This window comes from Elaeis guineensis, chromosome 3, assembly GCF_000442705.2.
Source record: "Elaeis guineensis isolate ETL-2024a chromosome 3, EG11, whole genome shotgun sequence".
In the NCBI taxonomy this organism is placed as follows: Eukaryota; Viridiplantae; Streptophyta; class Magnoliopsida; order Arecales; family Arecaceae; genus Elaeis; species Elaeis guineensis.
Window position 1 is genome coordinate 126,474,741 of NC_025995.2, and position 26,687 is coordinate 126,501,427.

The 26,687-nt window shown below is 38.1% G+C and overlaps 2 protein-coding genes and 1 long non-coding RNA gene across 3 annotated transcripts; all 3 read right to left on the reverse strand.

The window, feature by feature from the left end:
* Positions 1–2,156: 2,156 nt before the first annotated feature.
* Positions 2,157–4,550, reverse strand: LOC105040256 (subtilisin-like protease 4). Its single transcript, XM_010916711.3, has one exon. The coding sequence runs from the start codon at positions 4,539–4,541 to the stop codon at positions 2,277–2,279; it is 2,265 nt and encodes a 754-aa protein (XP_010915013.1). The 5' UTR covers positions 4,542–4,550; the 3' UTR covers positions 2,157–2,276.
* Positions 4,551–8,152: 3,602 nt separating this feature from the next.
* LOC140856163 (uncharacterized) lies at positions 8,153–8,669 on the reverse strand. The gene is made up of 3 exons (XR_012139511.1): positions 8,612–8,669; positions 8,351–8,452; positions 8,153–8,257 (listed from the first exon to the last, which is right to left on the reverse strand). It is a non-coding gene; the product is annotated as an uncharacterized lncRNA (long non-coding RNA).
* Positions 8,670–25,173: 16,504 nt separating this feature from the next.
* LOC140856164 (uncharacterized) lies at positions 25,174–26,263 on the reverse strand. Its single transcript, XM_073253321.1, has 4 exons — positions 26,173–26,263; positions 25,912–26,013; positions 25,460–25,818; positions 25,174–25,358 (listed from the first exon to the last, which is right to left on the reverse strand). Exons 2-3 carry the CDS (start codon positions 25,966–25,968, stop codon positions 25,513–25,515), a joined length of 363 nt encoding a protein of 120 aa, XP_073109422.1. The 5' UTR covers positions 25,969–26,013; positions 26,173–26,263; the 3' UTR covers positions 25,174–25,358; positions 25,460–25,512.
* Between the last annotated feature and the right edge of the window lie 424 nt (positions 26,264–26,687).

The following is a 26,687-nucleotide window of genomic DNA, read 5'->3' on the forward strand; positions in this document are numbered from 1 at the left end:
ACTGGAAGCAAAAGCGAAAGGGTCTATTAACAAAGGTCCTGAAATTAATGCTATTGGCGCACCTTCAGTTCATGGTCAATCTAAACTTTTCACCATAGCTTAAAATATTTTAATGTAAGCTATTTATAAATTTATTTTTCAATATTAATATTTTTAAATCTATCATTATATATGTTTTTTGATTTTTTTGAGGGGAAATTTATGATCTTCTTGGATAAGAACCTCCTGGAGAATCCGAGTGTGAAAAAACGTCAAGCCAACAGAAGCTTTGGTCCCTATCCTTGGCTTGGCGGAGTAACCAATCTGCCACCTTGTTTTCTTCACTATAAATATGAGAGATTCTGAAATTAGACAGTTGAGAAGCGAATGACCGTATATACAGCAACAAGGAGAAATTATGAGGACCTAAGATGAAATTATCCAAATATTTTTTGCTATTGCACATAAAAGGAATAAAAAGCAGGGAAAAGGGAGTAAATTCATCCTAGATCCACGGTGGACCTGGTCCACCTGTGTCCTATTATATGTACTGGTTCAATCCACGAAAGCATTGTTGTGGAATCTTCCTCTAACCAAACGTTTGCGGTCAAATGAAATAGATATTTAGCTTACAATGCGCGGTACGCCCGAAGATCTGGGGACTGATGTCTTCTGTGACTGGGCCTGGTAATGGGCTAAGGCCAGGCGAAAACCCGTCAGGAAGGGCCTACTTGGGGCCCGGCTAGCCGATCGATAAGGATCACGGGCCAGCGATTTTTCTGGGTTTCATCTGGCAGATCCATTCGTGGCCCCTCGCCTGTTAACTTCCACTGCCTGGTTCTACACCCTCTCTCGTCTATTCTGCTCGAGCCCTAACACTAAACTGCCCGTAAACTTTGATACCGTTTTCTGCCTTTCTCTGAATCCTTGCTGCGTTGGGCATGGAATTTGCGTTTTATGTAAGTTATATATAGGCTTCTTATTAAGTATTCATATCTGACCCTTAATGTTCAAGCCTTCCAACTTGGCTTTCTCTACTACTTGAAACGAAGCTTTATTTATATTTGTTCTGTTATTTTTTGGAAAATGAAAAAAAAAAAAAAAAAACTGGAAACAATGAAATTGACTGATTATATGTCATCATCCTATGTTGACTAATAAAAGGAGTGCTACATATGTTTATAACTAAGTTGATCCGCTTCCCAACTATTTGGGCTTTTAGACTGCGAGTTCGTGACAAGAGGTATTAGAGCCAAATTTATTGTTTGTTACAGTCTTTATAAATCATGTGGGCATCTCATTAAGAAATACAAAAGTTGGGTAGGACCTAGGCCATGCATGGGTGACCCTCCTCTCTAGGAGTTAAATGTGATGAGAGAGTAATGAAATTGGATGGGGGAGGTTGTCATAGTCCCATATCGACTAATAAAAGAAGTATTCCATAAAGCTACTAGTATGGATCGGTCCTCCTTCATCTAATAGCTTAAGCTTTTAAGCTGCGAGTCTACGATATATAACTAGCCTAGCTTTTCCGCCGAAGATTTGCTGTTTGCAGTCTACCTAAAAAATAAATCCAAGTTGACCAACAATCCAAAGCATGTGCACCTTCAATATATAGAGCTTTTGTTGATGTTTCATTGTAAGTCTTAGTTTAGATAGAATTCTATTTCTAATTATTATTTATTTTATTATTATCGTAGTTAATTATTCCCATGTTATTCTAAGTTGAGATAAGTAGTACTTTGTCTTTTCATAGGATGGTTCGAATAAATATTGGCTTCCGAGTTTTCACTGGTTCAAAAATATTTTATTTTAAATAAACAATCAATATATAGTACCGTTGTATGAGTTTAAGGGGCAGTCTAGCTTTAGTTTTAATATGAAGGATCCACGTGGCCTACGAGAGAGGATACATATGCTCTGGTTCTTGGTGTGCGGTAATGGAGAAATATTTGTGAGACGTTCTTGGAGTACCAACTGATTTTTTTGGTCCGGCTTTGTAAATTTTAGTTATAAGTAAAAAATATATTTTTTTCCAATATATATTTTTTCAATTCTATTTTTTGTTGCAGTTCTTGGTGTTTGTGTATGATGATCCTGGGCGGACCCTCCCTCCAGAAAAAAAAAGGGGGGTGGGGGGGTGTGTGGGTGTTGTGTTGTGGTGGGGGTGGGGGGAGGAGGAGAGGGAAGATCCAGGGCGGATCCATTTTATTTAATTTGCAAGTGGTTGCAGTGCTTTACATACTCTTGGATGGTATACTTGCAGATTTTTGTAACAGCCTTCTTCTTTTTTTTTTTCAAGTAAAATCGACAGCAATCGGACTCGTCACGACGTACTTGTTGGAAACCCACTCCAGCTTCCCCCCCGCGTTCCTGATTTTCCCTGGGCGTGGATTTTTCAAGCTAAGTTTCACTGTGAATGTCACCGTCTGCCAGAGCCTGGAAAACTTAAGCTGGTACTCCGAAAGGTCTACCCTCACTCCTTTAGGCTCCGTGATTATGGCGTTGTAGGTCGAACGGGCTTGGCCTACGTTCGTAACAACCCTCGTGAAGTTGGCACTAGTTATGCTAGAGTTTAACGACACTCCTATGGAAGGATAGTTCAAATCGGATGCAGCAATCTTCTGAACGGTGGAGCAGTTGACCGTCCGACGGACAGTGCGTTTGACTTCATCATCGGTGTAGCCGAGGCCACAAAGGTAGTCGGTGTAACGAGTGGTATTGAGGTCGTAGACGAGGCCCGGATCCATTGCCGCCCACGGCCTCACATGCCCTGCACCAATGCCGTAGACATCGGCTGGTTCGTTCGTCCTGGCGTCGATGATAGGGTTCCCATCGAGGTCGAGACTGGTGGCCGACGTCATTATGGCGGATTGAATGGCGGCAGGAGACCAATCTGGGTGTTTGTTCTTGAGGAGAGCTACGATTCCGGCGATATGAGGTGCAGCCATGGAGGTGCCACTGCTGAAGGCGAATGGGGCAGTATTGCCGAACCCGGGGGGGTCACGCCATGCACCTAGAATGTCCACACCAGGTGCAATAATGTCTGGCTTCAGGATGCCACCGTTGATCTTGCTCGGACCTCTCGACGAGAAGGCGGCGAGGTGTGGAGACGGTCGATGACCGAACCGCGTGCCGCGGAATATGATTGTCGCCGTAGGGGTCGAATTTTTCATCGAATAGACGTAGCAGCGGATCTTCTGACCATCGACGTAGTTCACATAGGATACCGGAAGTACGTGGGGTTCAGCGAAGGTGTCTCTCCCTCGGTAGACGGGACCGACGAGGATCATTCCGGCTGCCCCGGCTTCATAAAGTCTCTTGCCTTTCGCAACATTAGTGCTCTCTCCCCCAGTCATGCATAACACAATCTTTCCTCTTACATTTAATTTGTCCAATGTGTACTCGTCGAGACACGCTTCATCATCGTCTGTACCGTTTATCCCTGGGAAAACGAGGGGCAGTAGGACGGAGGAGTTGAATGTGCTCGGTTGGAAGGCGGACTCTCCCTCGATTTCTATTCCATTTCCGAGCTTCACAGTGGCCATGATTCTTCGATCCGTGGCGCTCGCTCCGACCCCAATGAGCCATGGGGCATGAAATTCGAGCGACTGCCAATCCGGGCCACTGTTGCCCATGGCGCAAATTGCAGGGATTCCATGCTCGACCGCCGCGTGCAAGCCGATGGACACTTCGCTTTCAAAAAATTTCTTCTTCGTGGCTCGACCGATCGATAGTGTAAGGACATCGACTCCATCCGCGATGGCCTGGTCTATGGCTCCTAGTACATCGGCGTTGGTTGAAGCCTTATATATAGCCAGGTGGGATTTAGGTGCCATCCCGGAAGCCGTGCCACCGGCACTGCCGAGAACTGATGCATTGCTCGCAAAATTTCCACCGGCTATGCTAGCGACATGAGTTCCATGCCCCTTGTTGTCGGTAGGAGGTTGGGAGGGCTGTTTGCCGCCACGAAATGCGGCCGCGCCGATGATCTTGTTGTTGCAACCGAAGCCGGTGAAGTTACAACTCCCCTTCCACCTGACCGGCGGAGGCGGCATTCCGTGGTCCCCGAAGGAAGGATGGTTTGGGTGCAATCCAGTGTCGACCACCCCAATAATGATTCCTTCTCCATACATGGTCTGGTGCCACGTACCATTAGTCCACTGGCTTAGCCCCAAGAACTGAGGCGTATAGGTTGTTTGGGGCTCAGATTCCTCGTCCGGTGTTGCCGCCAGGAACCCGTCCATTGCTTCCATGGCCCGCACTTCCTCTGGAGTCAGTCTCGCGGCAAACCCGCTGATAGCATGGCGGTAGGAGTAGACCAGTCGTGGCTCGCCTGAGTCCAGGGGGGTGTTGGGCAGGAAGGACTTGTGCCAGCTCTCGAGATCTTCATCACCGAGAAAAACCGAGCCCTCCGGCTTTTCCACATGAATGATATAGATTTGAGATTTGTTGGCAAGGTCTTCTATTACTGGCAGAAGCTGACTGGTGAGAAGCTTGGAATTGCATAGGAAGACGAGTAGATGGGCCAAGAGGAGCAGGATGTGTTGGTGGCTTTCCATATGCGACGGGAGTAAACAGTCTTGTGTTTCAATGAAGCGCATCAAGGGACGTATATATGCATGCGTCGGAGGAAAGATTTAACATATGAAAAGTGAAGGCCATGTGGCTCGGATATTATAGGAGGACGGACGATTAGCAAAATGTTAAAGCTAGCGTACGTTCAACCGGGGATTTATAATTTTGTACAAAAAAAAAGCAATAATTAATAGATAGGCTTTTTATTCATCAACTTGCACCACACCTGAAAGTTATCATTGCATGATATCCAATGGTGGATTCGTGCGAAGGAAGATTAATCCTTCTTTCGCGCAAAAGATTAAAGCCTCTGTCCAAAGGAATCAATCATTGCATCAGCACATGTACATCTGGCTTCATGGGAGGTTCAAATATCATTCAAAGGCCTGGATAAGATCCATATTCTTACGTTGTTATCATCAATGTCAGTAATCATCGTCTATTAATTTTTGACAAAAAATAATTTTTAAGATATAACGAAGTGTCCATAATTAATTGGAGTGCCATGTTGGGACGTTTGGCTTGCAAATCTTTACACGAACACGCTTTCCTTTTTGGGTCGACTGATAATAAAATTGATAATTGCTAGTTACACGTGCTATGCGGAAGAAAGAAGAAAGACAGGCAGGAAGGAGGAAGCCCACCCACTTTCGCCGGACAGACTTAGGATGCTTCCGTGGTCTGTCTCGGGCATTAACTGCCGCTTATGGACAAAACGTGCATGAGAAAAGAAGAATCACATGTTTGGCTGGTGACGGACTTCATCAATCAGCATGCAATAATGGCCGATCGGCCTTTGCCATGACATGCGCATGAGAACTATGCTCATATATTTACATGTAATTATATGGCTTAAGCAGCTTTCAGGGGCATTATGATGCTCAAATGGCATATCACTATAAGTTGGGTCCCTGGAGCTGAGCATGACCATTTTTATTCGGATTTCGGACCGGATCTGTTTAAAATTTAATATTTTTTGTATCCAAGTCAGAACCATGATCAGCTCTACTTAATTTGATCCTCCCATTTAATACACACACGCACGCACGCACACACCACTACAATCTTCTCATGAAAAGATATGAGAAAAGAATTATAGGTTAAAGATTATTTTCTTTTATGGGTCTTTATACTCTTGTTCCATACTTGTAATGCTTTCAAATTATGAAATCCAATTTTATAATTTGTTTGTAATGTTGTAATGCTTGGTTTAACTATGAAACTGGGAGAGATAGATCAATCAAGAACAAATTTAAGTATGATATATAAAAAAATAAAGAAATAATTTGATTTTATACCAAGAAACTCTACAAATGAATCTATTTCTTCTCTCTAGAAGTTAATGAATAAGCATGGAGAAAAAGATAAGATCTTTATATAATTTTTATTCATTTAGTAAAAGCATATGATATATAGAATCTCTGGAGAAATTTTATGATGGATGTTGAAAAAAAAAAAGAAGTTTCTATTAGATATATTATTATTATCAAGGATATGTAGATGATGCAATTAATAGTGTAAAAACCACTACTAGCGATAATACTTGTAAGTTTGCAATCACAATAAATTTATGATTTAACCCAAATTAGACTAGCCAAACGTGGATGGACACGTGACATGGTAGGGGCCAGTTTTAATTAGTTGGACTCGGATTCCTAGGTTGATCTAGATAAGAAAAATCTAGAAATAGTTCTTTACTCAACTCTAAATCCTAGAGCCCAACTTCAGTGGGATAAGAATTCTGCATCGCTAAAATAAAGGCTAAGGCACCAGCATCATGAAAAATACATACCCTTTACTCTCTCTCTACTTTTTAAGTTTTCTTCTTCTCCCTTTGTTAGATTCTAGAGCCATGTCTGACTCAAGCATTGAAAAGGTGCCTGCTAATCAACTCCGATGATCTTTTATCTCCTCTCTCTGTGTGTGCGCACATCTAGCACAAAGTGGAGCTTCTTCTTTGCATGTGGATCCACCAGCAATTTTTCACCTACTAGTTGGGTTTTGACGACAACAATTTACATTATGAATATGCTCTAAATTAATATTTTTTATTCTCCTTATATATGGATGAGTTTACCAGAAACTAAATATTTAGGATGATATTTCTTTGTCCATACTATATGCAAGTGGTAGTCTTGGTAAGTGAAACTAAGATTGGAGCTCACTAATATAAGCTAATATAATGGAGGAGTGCATTAGAATCCAAAGATTTTATGTTAAGTAGAATCGGAGTGGAATTCAATTTTGGTAAAATATGAAATGGAGATAAAATTTCTAAAAATAATTATTTTTAGTATTTATGATCGATTATTCATAAAAATGAAGATAGTGAACAGGATGCTTTTCATATAATTAAATAAATTGGATAAAATAAAAAAGTACAATGAGGAAGGTGAATCTTTCTTTCATGCCGTGAAAAGATACAATCCTCACTACAGTGAAAATGGTCATTAACGACGCTATTAAGGTTATTTTATGATGCTAATAAGCGTCGCCAATAAGCTTTACGACACTTCAAAAAGCATCGCCAAAGCGTCGCCTATGTAAGAGTGGAGATGAAAAGCGCCGACGCTTTTTAAAAGCGTCGACGCTTTTTAAAAGCGTCGTTATTTTTTAACGATGCTTTAAAGCATCGTAAAATTAAATTATAACGGCGCTTATAAGCGTCGTTAAACTTGTTTTAACGACGCTTATAAGCGTCGTTAAACATATTTCTAACAACACTTTAAAGCGTCGCAAAATTCAATTTTAACGGCGCTTTTTAGCGTCGTTAATGACTTCGCGTCCTCCACTCTACCAAGATATTTTTCGAAGCGTTGGCTTTTTTGTCTTTAACGACGCTTATAAGCGTCGTTAAATTTTTACGAGTTATAAGCGTCGTTAAAGGTTTTAAGAAAAAAAAAATATAGATTTTATATACAAAAAAAAAGAATACATACATTCCTGTACAAAATTATATCAATTATTCTAACATAAACCTGTACAATCACCATCATTCACACTTGTACAATCACCACCATTCACACCAAAAGCAAACTTAAATAGCAAATTTAATCAAACCAAAAGATATTATTTTATATAAATAAAAATAAAGTACTAATCGTCCATTACAATCAAGAGTAATATAAATAAATATAAGAATACAATAAAAATAAAATAATATCAATCCGCAGGCGGATGGTCGTCGTTGTCTCCACGTGATGTGCCGCTGTCTCGACGGGTGCCTGATGTGCCAGGAGCCTACAAAAAACATATCAAAAGCATGATTTGCATATCTATAAATAAAAATATATAAATCATTAAATTAATACAAAAATATATATTTAATAATATGTGTTTACCTGAGATGGACCATACATCTCTAATAAAGATGTAAGCCGATCAATCTGTCCCCTCATGGCCTGCATCTCGGCACGGCTCTGTCGCATCTCCTCCATCTCAGCGGCACGACTCTGTCTAATCTCTTGTATCTCCGCCTCGAGTCTACGAACGCGTGAATCCTGAGCATCTGCTGCAGCATGCTGCGTATATCTACTAACCTCAGATAACTGAGTGGGGGTGACTCCTACTCCATAATCCCTCACTCGCCGTAGCGCTCTGGTCCCATCAACTCTGTGAACATCTCGGCCTCGATACGGCTCTGCTGCGTAGATGTTGCGGACTCGTCGTCACGCTCCGCAATGAGAGATGTAGCCCTCTCCTGTATTTTTTTTGAAAATAAGATTTATACATTAATAGCTAACAAAATTAAATTTAAATCATTGTAAAAAATAGAATATTAATAATGCCGTACATATAAATCTCTCGACTCATCTCGAACAAAAGTACCATCCTGATGAGTATGAGTCATCCGGTAAAACTCCACTTGTCCGGGTTCCCTCCCATGCTCATCCACCTACACAAATAATTTTAATTTTAAGCAAACGTTATAATAATTTTAAAAAATATATGAGTATCATGATACAGACATGGTCCACGATACATAATGATATTAGTTATATAAATATTTCAATATAAAAATTAAAAGTTAATTATGAAAGTTTAAGGAACATACAAACTCCTGTCGGAGTCGTGCATAACTCTTCGACCCCGATGTATGAGGAATAGACTGAGCTGCTCGTACAGCTCTACCAATAGCAGAATAAGTCTGTAAAATAAAGTAAAAAACTTGTTATATATATAATATATAATAAAAATCAATATTTTTATAAAATATTTAGAAAAAAAAATAATAAGCAGATAATATACCTGTGCCCTCTCGGAGAACCAATAATGAACCAACTCCATCTACTGATGAGGGGGTACATCAGGAGGACAATTCTAGCAACCTCCTCCTCTGTCATACCCTGTCTCATATAGTCCTTCTTCAATTGTGCTCTATATTCTTTCCATTTGCGGTTGAGAGACTTCATTACAAAATCATGAGTGGATGGAGGGAGAACAAACTTGCTCTATAAAAAAAAAAGTTAAATAAAATAAATTATATAAATGATTAACAATTAATATACAGTATGAACATCAATTCATTACCTCTATAACTCGGAGGAGCTCAACTTTGTACGTTGAAAGCATGTCATTCTATTTTGCATAGCCCAACGGACATAGCTGAGGCCTCCGAGCAACAGTCTCCAAAAATGAAGTCAATAAGCAGGAGCTATTAGTTTATCTGAATAAACAGTCTCCATTAATTATGAAACAGTTATATCTATTCACAATCTTGTTAGGTCCTCGAGCAAGAGCTATTAGTTTATCTGAATTATTTATCTCCATCATCTTTGATACCTAAAAAAAATGATATGACGAAGTGCTGTTGAGTTATCTGATATTAAATATGTATCAAAAATTAATATATCTCATAATTAAATATAAATCATACCTGATTCGAAAGCCACATAGGGAATAACTCGATCAACCATCACTGTTCAATCCTTGCATTAGGACGAATGTTATGATTGGCTCGTCTCTGATAAATTAAAAATTTACTGCATAAAATATAAATATATCATTTAAAATATTATATCTAATATAAAATTTAAATTTTGATGTCATTCCTTAAATATACTAACCTGCGATGGTCAGATATTATATCACTATGAAGTAACACATAACGATGTGCTTGTGCTAAGGATTTTTGATCAAGTACAATACTTTCAGCTCTTCCCAAGAATTTTCAGCAGTTAAGAACTTATACAGTTCTGCATTCTCCACAAAGTCATTATGCCGTTGGGGTCGACTAAAAATAGTCTCTACACCTTGAAGATATCTTGAACTAAATGTCAAACATTCATCCGCAATATATGCTTCAGCAATCGAGCCTTCGGGATAGGCTCTATTTCACACATAATCTTTAAGATACACAAGATACCTTCAAGAATTAAATATTTATTAAAATATCAGTATGCTGTTGTTTCTAATAAAATTATCAAAAGATTTAAGGTTTGCAATAATACCTCTCAATAGGATACATCCATCTATAATGTACCGGTCCACCAACTTTAACTTCTGAAGCTAGGTGAATGAGCAGATGTACCATAATAGTGAAAAATTCAGGAGGAAAATTTTTTTTCATCTGGCAAAGTGTAATTGCAATATCAGATTCTAACTGATCAAGTTCCCGAGGATCAATAACTTTGGAACATAATGCCTTAAAGAATGACGATAATCGAAGTACAATTGTAACAACTTGTTTCGGCAATGACGATCTTAAAGCTATTGAAAAAATATCTTGCATCAATATGTGACCATCATGACTTTTAAGATTTGAAAGTTTTCGATCCTTTAGATGCACACATCGTGAAATATTTGATGCATATCCATCGGGTACCTTGATACTTTTCAAAACTCCCAAAAAATTTCCTTTTCTCGAGCAGATATTGTGTAACATGCAGGAGGCACATAAATTCTATCATTAGCAAGCATTTTAGGATGAAGTTCCTGTCGGATACCCATTTCTTTTAAATCAAGACGTGCCTTCATGTTATCTTTGCTCTTTCCATCAAGGTTTAAAAATATTCCAAGTAAATTATCGCAAACATTCTTCTCTATATGCATGACATCAAGATTGTGCCGAATAAGATTATGTTTCCAATAAGGTAAGTCAAAAAAGATACTTCATTTTTTTCATAAATATTTACTGGGCTGTTGTGTAGATGCTATCTGTGTGTCTTCCTCATTTTCATCCTCGAAATAATTGTCTGGATCTTGAAACACCTCTGCATCTATAGTACTGATACTGACTTCCTCTGGTAACCCTTCGTGCACTGAGCTTTCAACATCATCCCTTCCTCTTTTTTTAGAGGACTTTGAGTGCTTACCATAGCTGTAATTGATGCCATCAATTTGTCTATGAACATCAGTTCCAGAAGGTGGAATAGGGGCACATCCCAATTCTATAGTACCATCAAACAAATCTTTCTGAAATCGAAACGGATGATTTGCTTCCAACCATCGACGATGTCCCATGTAACAAAATTTACCTCTATGTTTTAACCAAATTGAATGTGTTGAATCTCCACAACAAAGACATGCGACCCGTCCCTTTGTACTCCAGTCAGATAAATTGGCATATGCTGGAAAATCATTAATAGTCCATAACAAAGCTGCCCGTAGTTTAAATGTTTGACCGTTGGAAGCATCAAATGCATCAACACCCTCCCACAACTGTTTCAATTCCTCTATTAAAGACTGTAGAAAAATATCAATATCATTGCCTGGACCCTTATCTCCTGGAATAACCATTGACAAGATAAGTGATGATTGTTTCATGCACATCCACGGTGGCAAATTGTAAGGTATCAAAATGACTGGCCAAGTGCTGTAGGTAGAACTCAGGGTCCGAAATGGATTGAAGCCATCAGAAGCTAAGCCAAACCTAACACTGCGAACATCAGAGGCAAAATCAGGATGCCTATCATCAAATGCTTTCCATTGAAGACTATCTGCTGGATGTCTCAACATTCCATCCTTTGTACGTCCTTCATCATGCCATCTCATTGATGAAGCTGTTTTTGATGATGCATAAATCTTTTTCAATCTAGGTATAAGAGGAAAGTAACGCAATACCTTGGCCGATTTCTTTTTACTCCGTGTTGCATCCAATTCATTCAGTACATCATCTCGATCTTCTTTTTGTGTTATCCATCTTGAAGATCCACATACATTACATGACTCTTGATTAGCGTTTTCACCTCGATATAACATACAATCTTTCGGACAACTATGAATCTTTTCGTATCCAAGATCCAATTCCTTTACTACTTTCTTGGCTTCATAATACGATGGTGGTAAACGAGTGCTTTCTGAAAATGCATCCTTTAATAACTTGAGCAGCATGGTAAAACTTTTTTCAGACCATCCATTCAAATATTTTATATGAAATAAATGTACAAGAAAAAAAATCTTAAAAAATTTTGTACAACCCGGATATAATTCTTCGTCTGCATCTTTCATTAAGGTGTGATAACGAGCTGTCTCATCATTAGATGTATGTATAGGCTCCTCAACATGCATCGTTCCGTATGCGTACATCCATCAAACAACCCAACTGTTTCTTGTATACTACTGGATTCTCCTAAATTTTGAACACCAAATCCAAAAGCATCTGTGATCAAACCACTTATATCATCATCTCTTGCAGAATTGTCTTGTAGGCTAGTGGATCCAAAATGAGTCAGGGGTTGGTTACATGATGATGGCAACATAAATTCTCCATGAAAAATTCAGTCGGTATAATCTCTTAAAAAATTATTCCATACCAAATGTTCTTCAACATTTTGTGGATCTAAAGAAGAACTATTTACACATTTCCGACATGGACATAAAATCTTTCCATTCAAACTACTTTTCTCCATACCAAATTTAATGAAGTCATGAACTCCATCTAAATATTCTTTACTATTCCTTGGTTTATTTATCCAACTTTTGTCCATTGTAGGATAAAAATGACCGAACTTGTAATTTATCTAAAAATAAAAAAAATTATACAATCTATATTAATGCAATGAGTAAAAAATATCAGTCATTTCATAAAATCCAAAAAAATAACAGCTAGATAAAGTTTACATAGTAAATGCTTGCTATCATCAACTAATAGGTAAAGAAGGTCCTATCCCATTCAGAAAATGCATTAATTCTATAGGTCAATTACAGAAATCAAATGATATGCAACAAGAGTCGAAAAAAATTTCGGCAGCATTTTTTCTTAGTTCTTCCGTATAGGAAGAACAAAAGAAAAATACCATCCGAAATTTTTTTCGAACCCTCAGCATACCATTTGATTATGGTAATGACCTATAGAATTACTCACATTTTTCAAACTATCCATACTGGACAATCAATTGATCAATGTACATAATTCTTTTACCCATACAAAAATAAATAAATGTACGGATACAATAGAATATGTACATTAATCAAAAGATGGGTCTATATTTCTATGCAATGTAATTTTTTTTAAAATTAATTCATAATTAACTTGATTTAATACCTGATATTAACTTGGGGAGTAGTGGACAAAGAAACTTGGCCCAGCTTAATCCAGATGCTTAGTCTTCATCAGTCACGAAGATAAGGATAACGTAGGCCACACGATATCAGGGTCCAGCCACATAACGAGCGCCACATGTCAGATAAGCAATCAATCAGGATTCATAAAACTATGAAATTATCCATTCATCAACCATGTATCACAACCTTAATTAATTGTACTATATATTTTCGGGTGAACCTCATAGAGAGATACTAAGAGGGTGTGGTTGTAAATTGATCTAGCTCTATATCATTTATTTAATGCTATACATGTTTACCATATTTGATAATTTAGGAGAGGTGTGGATGAAGATGATCATGACTTATACGTTCGCTCCACAAGTACATATGAACCAACCATCATTCGATATTAGATTTTTTATTTGTTTGTCATTATCTTTAAAAAATCTCAATATTATTCTGGTTATGTGCTATCATGTGCTGGTTTTCTGTTCTTTTTCACTCCTCTTTTTAGATCATGAAAAACTTATTACACCAACCAGATAGTGACCTACTCAATGTTTTATGTAGTTAAGCCAATTTTTATAATTAATTTTCCAAATCATGTCATTTTATCCTCTATCTAGGCCAAATAAAATCGAAATCTAATTAGCATATATTTAATTGGTGCTAGTTTTCTATATGTATATGATTAATTCTATCATCAAGAGCTATAATATATTAGCTTTGCTGGTTGGCACCACTCCCGTGTATAATATTTTTTTATTTTTATATTTTTGGTAAGAGCTAGGTTGAAGTTCAAGTCCTGATGGTGGTGGCATATCTTCAAAAACTGATTCCTCCTTTGAACAATCTACTATTTTCACTAAATTATAAATATTTTATCGCTGCACAAAAATGATCATTACTACCGTCAACATGATCAGAAATAACAAATAATGGCGACATCTTATACAGCTAATTTATCAAAAATAAAATACAGTTAATTACATATAACACTATTTCTAAAAGTCAGAATAATAACTCAAAATAATATTGAATTTGATAGAGAATGATGATGTATCTAGAATTCCAATCAAACATATGAAACCGAATATTTTATACCGTCAACATACAGGAGACACCATAAAGCATGAAGAAAGTTGTTTTCTTTTTGCCCAAAAAGATCTCCTTTCTACTTGAGGTTAAAGGCCTTGGAGAAAGACTTTGGGAAAACCATTTGAGATTAAATCTAAGCTGGAAATCATTTCCTATAGACAACACTTAGTCAGCTGCAACAAAGTCCACGTTGGGAACTTTTAAAACCCACAAGAAAAGATGGAAAACTGACACCCCAAAAAATGAAAAAATAATTCATAACACGTAGAAATTATTAGATGGATATCCCCAGTGGACCGATTCAAAGCCTGGGGCAAATGTATGGTGGATAACAGGATGAATTGTCATCCTTGTTTTAATCTTAAAGAGTATACACACAAGAAGTAATATTATGGTGAGTGACAATTAGATTGGTCCACCGGACCTGATCATTCTAATAATTCCTCCAAATACGTATAATATCGAAATCAAAATCACCCATTTACATTTCCAAACCTAGGAAGTTCATGTTCCAAACCCTCTGCACCAGCTGATCTCCAGCAAGTATATAATAACCCAAGAATCGAGAATATGGAAAGATCAGAAGCATTCCATGAATTCAACCCAAATCATCAGTCCAATAGGGACAGTTGAAGTAAGCAAGCTCATGCGCATACAAGTCGACGATAACATTAGGTCTCTATCCCTGTAGCTTACAGGCTCCAGGGTGATCCATGCTAAATCTACCGGCTCTATGACAATCAAAGCTGCTAACAATTTCAAGCTTGCATCCCAAAAATCCAACAAAAACCCGCTATTATATAATTAAGCTATTGTGCTGAGCTACTCACACAGAATGCATCAATTGCTCGTCCATTCTCTCTTGCATGGCCTAGTGCACATATGCAGAGGAAAGAAAGTGTGCAAGCAAATTTAATATGAAGATGGCCTGTGTGAGCAACTGAAACTATTCGAACTTCACCGACATGTTGGGCAAGTTAGACAAGGGAAAGCCAAATGCATATGTAGGAAAGAGCTGCCCTTATCATCTATAGTATCAATACTCTTTCAGTTAAAATATAGAGAAAACAAAAGTTTGCCCATACCTCGGAAATGTGTGAAAAAAATCAATAGGAAGCACTAAACCAGTGTATTACAGTCTGATCTAGATGAGAAACAGAGTGCAATCTCTGCAATAAGGACCTTCATTGGTGGTCAGTCAAAGGCACATAGATGACAGGCAGAGAAGGCCTTCTCAGTCGAAGGGCAAATTTTAAAAGAAAATGCATTATTGATAATACAACAATTTTTTTCAACTGCCAGTCAACCAGAACAAGAAAATTTCTTCATCGGATCAGCGTGTCGCAAGGTGCCATCGCTATCAAGCTTAATTAGCTTGCAAACAATGCGCGGAAAAACCAGCCACCACATTTTGAATAATTCAAGGACCGGACAGAACATAAACTATTATGATGCATGTCAGCTGGCAATGAGCTGAAGGATCAAACAGATAAACACTTCAAGCTAAAGCCTGCAAATTTCTACCAAAATTCAATGAAATTAACCTTTTCAATGCTTCATTTCAGAAGTAAGATAACTATACTTGATGATCACAGAAAAATAAACTCTTCTATAAGCTTGATCCTTTGAAATAATAGAAAGCTAAACAAATACCAGTTACTCACAAAAATTATTAAAAAAACAAAAGAACGATCTCAAAACTAGATAGACAAATACGCGGCTCACTCCGAAACCTTTGCAAGCCAGAAAGAGATCCGATGCGATTACCGGTTATGACACCCTTCACTTTGTAAGAGGAGGATTCGGCTCATATGATCCAAAATCCAACCAAAATAACCCTCGGAGAGGGGGGAAACATGAGAGAAAAGATAAAAAGTGAGGGAAGGAGGGAGGGAGAGAGATCGAACCTTTGGGCCGAAATTTAATCGGTGGAACACGAATCAGTCCGCGCCAAACAAAATCCAAGAAAAAGTGCACGGCAATCGAAGGAAATCGTGATGGGAAGATGGCCGCCGGGAGGGGGAGGAGAGGAGGGCCGGTCGGGTGGCTGCTTCCAGGAGGGCGGACGGCGTATGGCTTGGACCGCACGGGCGCGGCATCGACGGACGCTGCAGCAGAGGGGAGCGGCGGACGGAGGTGAGGTGTGGACGGCGGGTGCGGTGCCGGCGGCGGAGATGGACCGGGGTCGGCGGAGGAATGGGTGAAAATTAAAGGGGCGGTGGTAGATAGATTAGAATATGGGAGGAGGGGGTATTAAACGAACCTAACAACGCTTTTTAGCGAAAGTGTCGGTATTTTCTTTATTTAACGACGTTTTTGCTAAAAGCATCGGCGTTGACAGTGTTCAAATGTTACGATGCTTAAAAGCATCGTTAACAAACGATGCTTTTTAAAAGCGTCGGCAGGTCAGCGCAGCCTGCCGACGCTTTCCAAAAATATCGCAAAAAAAAATCGATAATTTAGTATTTTTTTGTAGTGCCTTATCCCTCTTTGGCTAGTCCAACTAATTAAATATAACATGTCACTGCAGGAGTTTCGAACCACGAACCTCTGTCAATATGATTTTATGAAAGTGGATGTCATCTTTATAATTTTTTGTTTAACCATATAAAAATTTTAAATGCTACTGTCATATCAACTAGCTAGACAAGCGATAAAAATATTGATACACGTCCAACATATATTTTTTGAGCGCGGGAATTCCATGTTATCGAAGGATTTGTCGAGAAACACCCATCCAGAGAAATAAAAACAACAAACACAACAAATTAAAGACCCCACTTCAAGCTACAAAGACAACTATAACAAATAGACCGAAACAGACTTTCCCTTCTCACACAAAGAACAATCCATTTAAGGAAACATAACGACATTGATCAATTCAATTCTTTTAAGAAAGACCACAAAAAAACCCATGCATCAAAGTAAAGATCACCTGATATAGTTGATCTTTATCGATATTTGTCGTGAACAGGTGAGCTTGCCTTCTGCTTCAATTTCATTTGTATTAGCAAACACGCCTGGCACCAAAATGGTTCACACACATAGTTGGTCTTGGTTTCAGGTGAAGCTGATGGCTATCGGGCTAGCTACAACGTGATCCTTGGACACCCATTCAAGTTTTCCCCTCGCAGAAGCCAATAATCCATGAGAACCTTGCATGCTGAGCCTAACCGTAAAACTCCTCTGTTGCCCGACTCGAGAAAATTTAAGCTGATAGTAAGAAAGATCCACCCTCACTCCAATCGGTTCCCCGATCCGAGACAAATAAACCTCGCTGGCCTTGCCCACATTTGTAACGGTTCGTTCAAAGGTCAGGCTCTGCATACTCGAGTTCAGGGTCGCTGAGATGGTAGTTTTCTAAGCCTTTTGATTTGCATGTAATCTATAAGAATTTGAATATTAATGAAATCGAATATTTATAAGTCTTACTGATAACACATGTGGAGCTTCTCGAAGCTCTACATCCGTGGAGTAAAGGTTCCATTCAAACCTTCAATTAGCTATTGTTGTTAACATGGTGATGATATTGTGCTCATCAACAACGCTCCTCGATTGCTCTTTTCATTTTTTTTTAATTTTTGACATGATCTTCTGCCCTCCTGCTCCCTTCGAAACTTCGAATCATGCTGATAGTGCTAGCCATCGGCTAATTATTATTGTTGTTTCATTGGATAGCTGCCAAGGTGGTTCCTCAGGCGTGGGGCTTTTGTCAGTTAGGAGAAGGGGGGAATTCGGCTTTAGGGCTAGTTCGTGTGTGTGCACTCCGAGGAGCATGATCTGGCACCAGAGAAGAGTTTCGATAATTGTGCCAATAGAGCACAGGTTAGGAAATAGGCTATGGAGGTCGTCATTGCTTCGCAACCCATCAAGCCACTAGAAGGTGTCGATCTATCCCCAGATTTGGTGGACTAGATCACAAAAATATCGCGAGTGAGCTGCCACAGGCACTGATGTCAACTGTGTAGGTTTAGTTCGGGGTGGGCGACTGGGTGGCTCCACCTAACTTCATCGGATGGACCGTCGGTAGCAATTGATGGAGTGATTACGTCTATTCATGCTCTCTCTCTTTTGATGGGTTACTGACAATCCTTCTTCTAACGCCAAACTGTTGCGTTAAGGCTTTAGAAGGTGCTGATGTGGCCGAAGGTAAAGGTAGATCTGAATATCGGGGTGCTGAGATGGACCTACAAAAGAAGTTCATACTCACCGGAGGTTCTCCGATCGAGGACCTTCCGATGCTTAAGTTAGCTAGAGCTTGAGCACAATAATGGAGGGAGAGAGCAGGCTTAGTCTCGCATGCCTCAAGGATCCCCTCATTACTTCTTTATATAGAGATAAAGATATAGGCTGTTATATAGGTCGATAAGTTGGTAGGCCGAATCTTGATTTGTTAGGCTGTTAGGATAGAAAATCGAAGATTGTTAGTCATCGATAGTGGCCACGTACTAACAAAGATTTTAAATGGTGATCATGTGGTTGAATAAGATGGTAATCTATGGTCGGCAAATGACCGAGGCATCGGTCTGGATATGTCCTCATCGATGTCAGTCACAAAAAATCATCCTATATGATCAGCAAGGTTACGACTTCGAGGTTGGTTGATACCCAAGTTAGAGGATCGGATGGGAGCCAATGGGATTATCCCTCTCTGACTATCCATGGCGGTCTCAGCAAGTCGTCGACCGTAGCCATCGAACATGTGTTGCTGTCCTCACGAATATCCAAGGATGACATTCGAGGATAAAGTTCAATGATGTTGTCTGCTCCACTACCTGGTCATCTGGATCATGTCTGCTATCTGGAGTCCTCCTTGGCATCGCAGTTGATCTGAAGAGTGTGCCCAGATGAGATCTATGGACAGTGCCCGAGGTGGTTCAACCCCGCAACAGACCCCATACAAAGAGCATTGTGGTCCAATTAGCTTTAATTGGTATGATAGCTTGCCTATGTCCCAACTAAAAGTATTTAGGTTGCATGTGAAATGTGGTCCTTATGGGATGGAAGAGCATTGGGGTCCAGTCTTCTATTGTAACAGAATATACAGCTATGGACTGCTAGCTATTTTGTAAGTGCTATGTCGTGGTTGGGTGGCTACACTGAGAACCATGTGGTGGATGGTCCTTGACTTTGGAGACTTGGAGTCCACTTGAAAGTCAGTTTGTTCCTGCGAAAGGTCGCTAGGACGTGCCTCTCGATCAGGACGCTGAGAGCCTGATTAGATAGATATTCCACCCATGTGCTCTAGTTGCATGCTGGATGAGGAGACAATAGAACATGCCTCTTTACTTGCCCAAGAGCAGCACAATCTGGTATTTGTTTGCATCTTTTTTTGAGGTTACCCAACTAGAGCAGCCTATTCAGGCTTTTCTACGGGCTCTGGACCATGAAGAGTGAGGCCACTAGGTTCTTCGGCATTCGAGCTATCTACATTGTTTATCACATCTGTTTAGCTCGAAACACTGACACCTTTGAGGCTAGATGACACTCGACGAGGTTTGTACTTGAGAGGGCTCTGATTCAGACTTTCTAGTTTGCTAATACCTCGTTGAGTCGTTGTCTTCCCTCATGCTTAGGTAGCGCACCGTTAAATTTTTATCATTTAGGAGCCCCCACCTCCGAGTTTTCTGACAGTTAACTTCGACAACAGTGTGATCGGTAGCAATGGAGGAGCTGGTTCGTGATTCGAGATCCTGACTCCTGACTCATTGCGGCTAGTAGGGTCCATCTGATCGGGACCATTGTCTCTGAAATAAAGCTTTGAGCTATCTAAAAGGGCACCGCTCATGCGATGTTGTCGCTTCGGATTGATAGGCTTGTCATTCAAGAGGATTCAGCCACGGTTGTTAGTTGGCTGTGAATGCAAATGGGGACCACTACTGTCCACCCATTAGCTCATGATATCTGGAGGCTATTAGAGGGGTGTGCTACTGTAGCCATCTGACATATCTATTGCGAGGCAAATAGTACCGCAGATATGGCCATCAGTTTTGCAGCTCACCATATTAGTGGTCTGATTTCTCAGTTTTGCTATTGTTCTTTAAGGACCTATTTTTTTGTTGATCTTTTTGATTTTATCATATTATATTTGTATGAGTGTTCCATTCAATAAAAAAAGAAAAAGTAAGTAGATTTATATCTTTGGTTTTTGTTTTTCGCGGCTGTGAGTAATTAGGTTTTATTTTTTTTGATAAAAAGTAATTAGGCTTTTTCAGTGGACCTTGTCCGCTTTAAGTTTCACAGCCTATAAAATAGTCCAAGACATGGGAAATTCGTTCATTCGATGACATGAGGTGAACAACGCACTAGTCCACTCAGCTGGTAAATTCAAGGGTTTGAAAAAAAAAATAATTGAGAATTCTGTTATTTGGTTCAGAATTATCTACATCAGTCACTCGGAGGAGTTCCAAAACCAGATCCAGATCTTCTTGGCAACGTGGGAGAGGCATAGCGTATCCAAAGCACGTGTACTTTACGTAATTTAATTTTTTTTACCTTGAGGTATAGCATGTGGTGTAAGACATAAGTAATTTAATTTCTTCGCCTTGGGGTCAGTACTTGTAGTGCAAGACGTAAGTAATTTAATTTTATCACCTTGTCTGTAACGTACTCAAAATCCGTGTAGTGCAAGACATAAGTAATTTAAGTGTTCCTTGGCTTTTGCAAAATATGATCTAATTAAAATTAATGGATGATTTTCTAAATTTTACCCAAGGAAATTTGTGCTGCGGGTAAGTTTGCTATCGTTCCGCATCTAAGCTGGTCTTATTTGGGTCATGATCGTGGAGTCATCACAATCCATTGAATAATCTGGTTGGTCGGGTCCATAAAATATTTTGAGGTTCAATGGCTGATCAAAGAGAAGAAAATTTTTTAATTTGTACTTACAGAGAATAAAATGCTACCCAGCCAGTTTCCTGAGCTCATGTAATGTTGGGTGACAAATTCTCCTTCAACCTTTCAATTAAAAAAGATGGGTTCGGGTTGTTTACCGACAAAGAAAAAAATAGAGACAGGTTCGGGTTGCATCTTTGGGGCGATGGAATGATAAATATTCTTTCGCCATGTCGACCGTTGAGTACTTGAGTCTCTCTAGCACAACTCCTAAAGTATTCCAGACGTCTTTTTCCACTGTCTGCGTAGATCTTGAAATGAATATTGCATCCAATGACGATTCGCATGGAGGACATCGCATTTTATTTTTTTTAAATAAAGCAGAGAAATTAGAAAACAAACAAATCTAAAAAAATCTAAAAATTATAAAATAATTAAATAATATTTAATTTTTTATATACTCGATCATAAATGAAGCAATTCAACCTGCAATACTATTCAGCTATAGATAGTTTGAAAGACTGTACATATATATGGACACTGGGCCATGCTTGGCACGGCCTGACTTAGACCCATCGGGCTAGGGTTTAAACGGGCCGTGCCAGGCACGGCCCGTTTGTCCCGAATCCCGGCCTGACACAATCCAAGATCTGGGGTTTGACGGGCCGTATTAAATATGTCCCATAGCCCGTCAGGCCCATGGGTCTGAAGGGCGGCATTTTTTTTTTTTTTTTTATAAAAAAAGTAACCCAAATGAATCGTGTCAGGCACAATCCGTTTAAGACCGTTACGAGCCGTGCCTTGTACGACCAGTTTATGGCCGTTGTGGGCCAGGCAGAACTCGTAACGGCTAATTCAATTTTTTTTTTTATTTTTTAGATTGGATAACAGCTAGTTTTAAATTTTTTACTATTTTAGCCCTCCCAATAGGTATAAAATGGTTAGTTTTAGAGATAATTAAAAAAATAAAAATATTAGGATTTCGCAGTTCTACATTATTTATTTTTCTTGATCTAAGAGTCCTTAATTTTTTTCTCTTTCTCTCTCTCTTTATATATATATATATATATATATATATATATATATAGTAGGGTATGATTGGTAAATGAGCTGTATGAATTTAGAGCAAGCATTACTTTTATATTGAAAGAAAAAAAATAAAAAAATCTCTCCAAACTAGCGTCGGCCTCTACTTTTAGAAGCACCAGTGCACGTATATAAATCGTTGTACGGATTTCGTACCAGTTGTTATGCTCTAACTAGTCGTTATGTGTTCTTAAAATATTCAGCGACAGCTCCAACGAATAATAACGTGCAGATCTACCCACATGTCATTTATAAACTTATCTATGAGTTTGATGAATTCTTCCATTACTTAAATTATATGTTAAGGAAGGAAAATTATATGTTATTAGATTTGCCTAACATCTTGAAAGAGGTCGAGTATAGTTACAGATGAATTGAGTTGAGTTCAATGTGTGATTAACTTGTCGTGGCTAATTCTCTAGAGATCATAAAAATTTTCTATAACCAAACAGATGAATTTAAAAGATTTATGTATTGGCAAAAAATCATTGAGGTTAGTACTAACTAAAATTGTTAAAATCTCGGGATTGTGCATAGCTATTTGTTGATTGAGGCTCAATAAACTATACAAACAAATCTCTTGTAGGAAAGGATAAGGAGGAGCATCTTCGTAATTAGATTTACTTTTATAACTTTTTAGATTTATCTTTTAATTATTGAGATGAGTCACCTCAATTTCTTCTCTCTTCCTCATTATATTTGAAGGTCAGGCCTAGCCCCCCTCCCTTTTTTGTACCATTTTAATTGTTATTAATAAATCGGTAGGGATCCACATCAAACCCCCCACTATTACAAAGTAATTTTTTATTTTTACAAAAAAAATCCCACATTTATTTTTAATTTTACTCATTTAATTTTTTAAAATTTATAAATAAAATTATATTTTTTAATTAAAAAAAGACCGGATCAGCATGCGGGCCATGCCGAGCTTGGACCATGTCAGGTCATGCCTGGCTCACGGATTATGCCAGCCCAAGTCCTTATGGACCGTGTCAGGTTTGAGCCGCAGGCCGCAAACCCTAAGTCCAGCCCAGCCTCTTTTACTGGATCATGTCTGGCATGGTCTGTTACTGTAGCTAAGGGGTCATGCCTGATACGATTCATTTCATGCTATTATTCATCAATTCTAAATATTATGGTATAGAATGTGTTGGTCTATAAATATATTTATCTGCTTATAATTTAATCGATCATCATCGTTATTGAGTCTCCTTCAAGCTTGTAGCTTGCCGTCCAACTGCTCTGTTGTACGTCGTCCCCTTCTTCTAGTTGCGCTAATAATTAATAAATATGTTTCGCAAGTCCTGTGTGGTGCGCGCGAGGATCCGCATTCTTTAAGAGGGCCGGCAGGAAAGGCATCGGATGCAAAGTTTGTCGAGAGATCTAATTATAAAGTTTTCTAAGCATTCATTTGGTTGAGGTATATCGAATAATTTTTAAAAATTATTTATTAAAAAAAATAATTATAAAAAAATAAATTTTATTATATTTGATTGATAAAAAATATTTTAAAAAATAATATTAAAAAAATTATTATATTTGATTGAAGATAAATTTACATAAAAATATGATCAAATTTATAAATATATCTTTAGATATAAAATAATTTTTTAATATTAAGATAGTATTATCATCTCTAATTAATTTTTATACAGTGACTATAATTATCTAATATTTTATATAATACTATCTCTATTTTAATTTTAGAAAGACATCAGAATAAATTTAATAATTACATATGCAGCTTTATTGATGGTTCTTTTATCGAGTATAGATTATTGTCACTCGAAAATTTATTAAATATCAATACTTACATGGTATTTATTTTATCTTTACTTTTCGAAAAATAAGTATGAGACTCACTAATTTTTTTTATTATTTTTTTATATCAAATATAATAATTTGATATAAAAATTATTTTTTTGTATAAAATTATTTCCAACCAAAAGCCTCTAAATTTATGTATTCACCGTATGCTGCTTGATGGGTCTCATAGCTTTAATGTAAAGTACTTGATGAACTTAATTCATCAATATGCACAGAGCAAATAATTAGTTGTCATATTCAGAGTGGACCACTAATAATTTAATTATTATTATTTTTCTTTTCTCGGTTCATGCGTAATAACAATGCGGGGTAAGGTGTACTTCATTTTTTTTTTTTTCCCCTTCCAACTGAAAAATTATTAGTGATCCATGCTCGAAACCTGATGCAACCAATAATTGGACGTGCAATGTATATATCAATTAAATATTAAAAAGAACAAAGCAATAATGCAGGGTACATGAGGGGTTCCAGTTGGTTTGATTTCACCCCTCCCTCCTTTTCACACGAATCGTGCTCATTTTGTTGCTACTTTCTCTCAACATCCGCATGGCAAACTGCAACATGACTAGGTTCATTGCAGGTTTTGGAATTTGACTACATGAACACAAGGTATAGATGCATCTTGCTTAAGATGGAGGATGTCCTAAAATGATTGAAATGTTTTATGCCTAAACAATAGAGATATCAGTATGCACACTACAGGAAAAATGGTCATTAACGACGCTATTAATGGTCATTAACGACGCTTTAAAGCGTCGCTATTTCTCTTTACGACGCTTCGAAAAGCGTCGGCAAAGCGTCGCCTATGTAAGAGTGGAGACGAACAGCGCCGACGCTTTTTAAAACGTCGTTATTTTTTAATGACGCTTTAAAGCGTCGTAAAAACTAACATTAACGGCGCTTATAAGCGTCGTTAAACTTGTCTTAACGACGCTTATAAGCGTCGTTAAATATATTTTTAACGACGCTTTAAAGCGTCGCAAAAAGCAATTTTAACGGCGCTTTTTAGCGTCGTTAATGACTCTGCGTCATCCACTCTACCAAGACGCTTTTCGAAGCGTCGGCTTTTTGTCTTTAACGACGCTTATAAGCGTCGTTAAAGGTTTTAAGAGGAAAAAAAAATACAGGTATTATCTACAAAAAAAAAAAGAAGAATACAATACATTCCTGTACGAAATTATATCAATTATTCGAACATAAACCTGTACAATCACCACATTCACATTCACACCTGTACAATCACCATCATTCACATCAAAAGCAAACTTAAATAGAAAATTTAACCAAACCAAAAGATAATATTTTATATAAATAAAAATAAAGTACTAATCGTCCATTACAATCAAGAGTAATATAAATAAATATAAAAATACAATAAAAATAAAATAATATCAATCTGCAGGCGGATGGTCGTCGTTGTCTCCACGTGACGTGCCGCTATCTCGACGGGTGCCTGATGTGCCAGGAGCCTACAAGAAACATATCAAAAGTATGATTTGCATATCTATAAATAAAAATATATAAATCATTAAATTAATACAAAAATATATATTTAATATTATGTGTTTACCTGAGATGAACCATACATCTCTAATAAAGATGTAAGGCGATCAATCTGTCCCCTCATGGCCTGCATCTCGGTACGGCTCTGTCGCATCTCCTCCATCTCAGCGGCACGACTCTGTCTAATCTCCTGTATCTCCGCCTCGAGTCTGCGAACGCGTGAATCCTGAGCATCTGCTGCAGCATGCTGCGTATATCTACTAACCTCAGATAATGAGTGGGGGTGACTCCTACTCCATAACCCCTCACTCGACCGTAGCGCTCTGGTCCCATCAACTCTGTGAACACCTCGGCCTCGATACGGCTCTGCTGCGTAGATGCTGCGGACTCGTCGTCACGCTCCGCAATGAGAGATGTAGCCCTCTCCTGTATTTTTTTTTTAAAACAAGAGTTATACATTAATAGCTAACAAAATTAAATTTAAATCATTGAAAAAATATAATATTAATAATGCCGTACATATAAATCTCTCGACTCATCTCGAACAAAAGTACCATCCTGATGAGTATGAGTCATCCGGTAAAACTCCACTTGTCCGGGTTCCCTCCCATGCTCATCCTCCTACACAAATAATTTCAATTTTAAGCAAACAGTTATAATAATTTAAAAAAATATATGAGTATCATGATACAGACATGGTCCACGATACATAATGATATTAGTTATATAAATATTTCAACATAAAAATTAAAATTAATTATGAAAGTTTAAGGAACATACAAACTCCTGTCGGAGTCGTGCATAACTCTTCGACCCCGATGTATGAGGAACAGACTGAGCTGCTCGTGCAGCTCTACCAATAGCAGAATAAGTCTGTAAAATAAAGTAAAGAACTTGTTATATATATAATATATAATAAAAATTAATATTTTTAAAAAATATTTAGAAAAAAAGATAATAAACAGATAATATACCAGTGCCCTCTCGGAGAACCAATAATGAACCAACTCCATCCACTGATGAGGGGGTACATCAGGAGGACAATTCCTAGCAACCTCCTCCTCTGTCATACCCTATCTCATATAGTCCTTCTTCAATTGTGCTCTATATTCTTTCCATTTGCGGTTGAGAAACTTCATTACAAAATCATGAGTGGATGGAGGGAGAACAAACTTGCTCTATAAAAAAAAAAGTTAAATGAAATAAATTATATAAATGATTAACAATTAATATACAGTATGAACATCAATTCATTACCTCTATAACTCGGAGTAGCTCAACTTTGTACGTTGGAA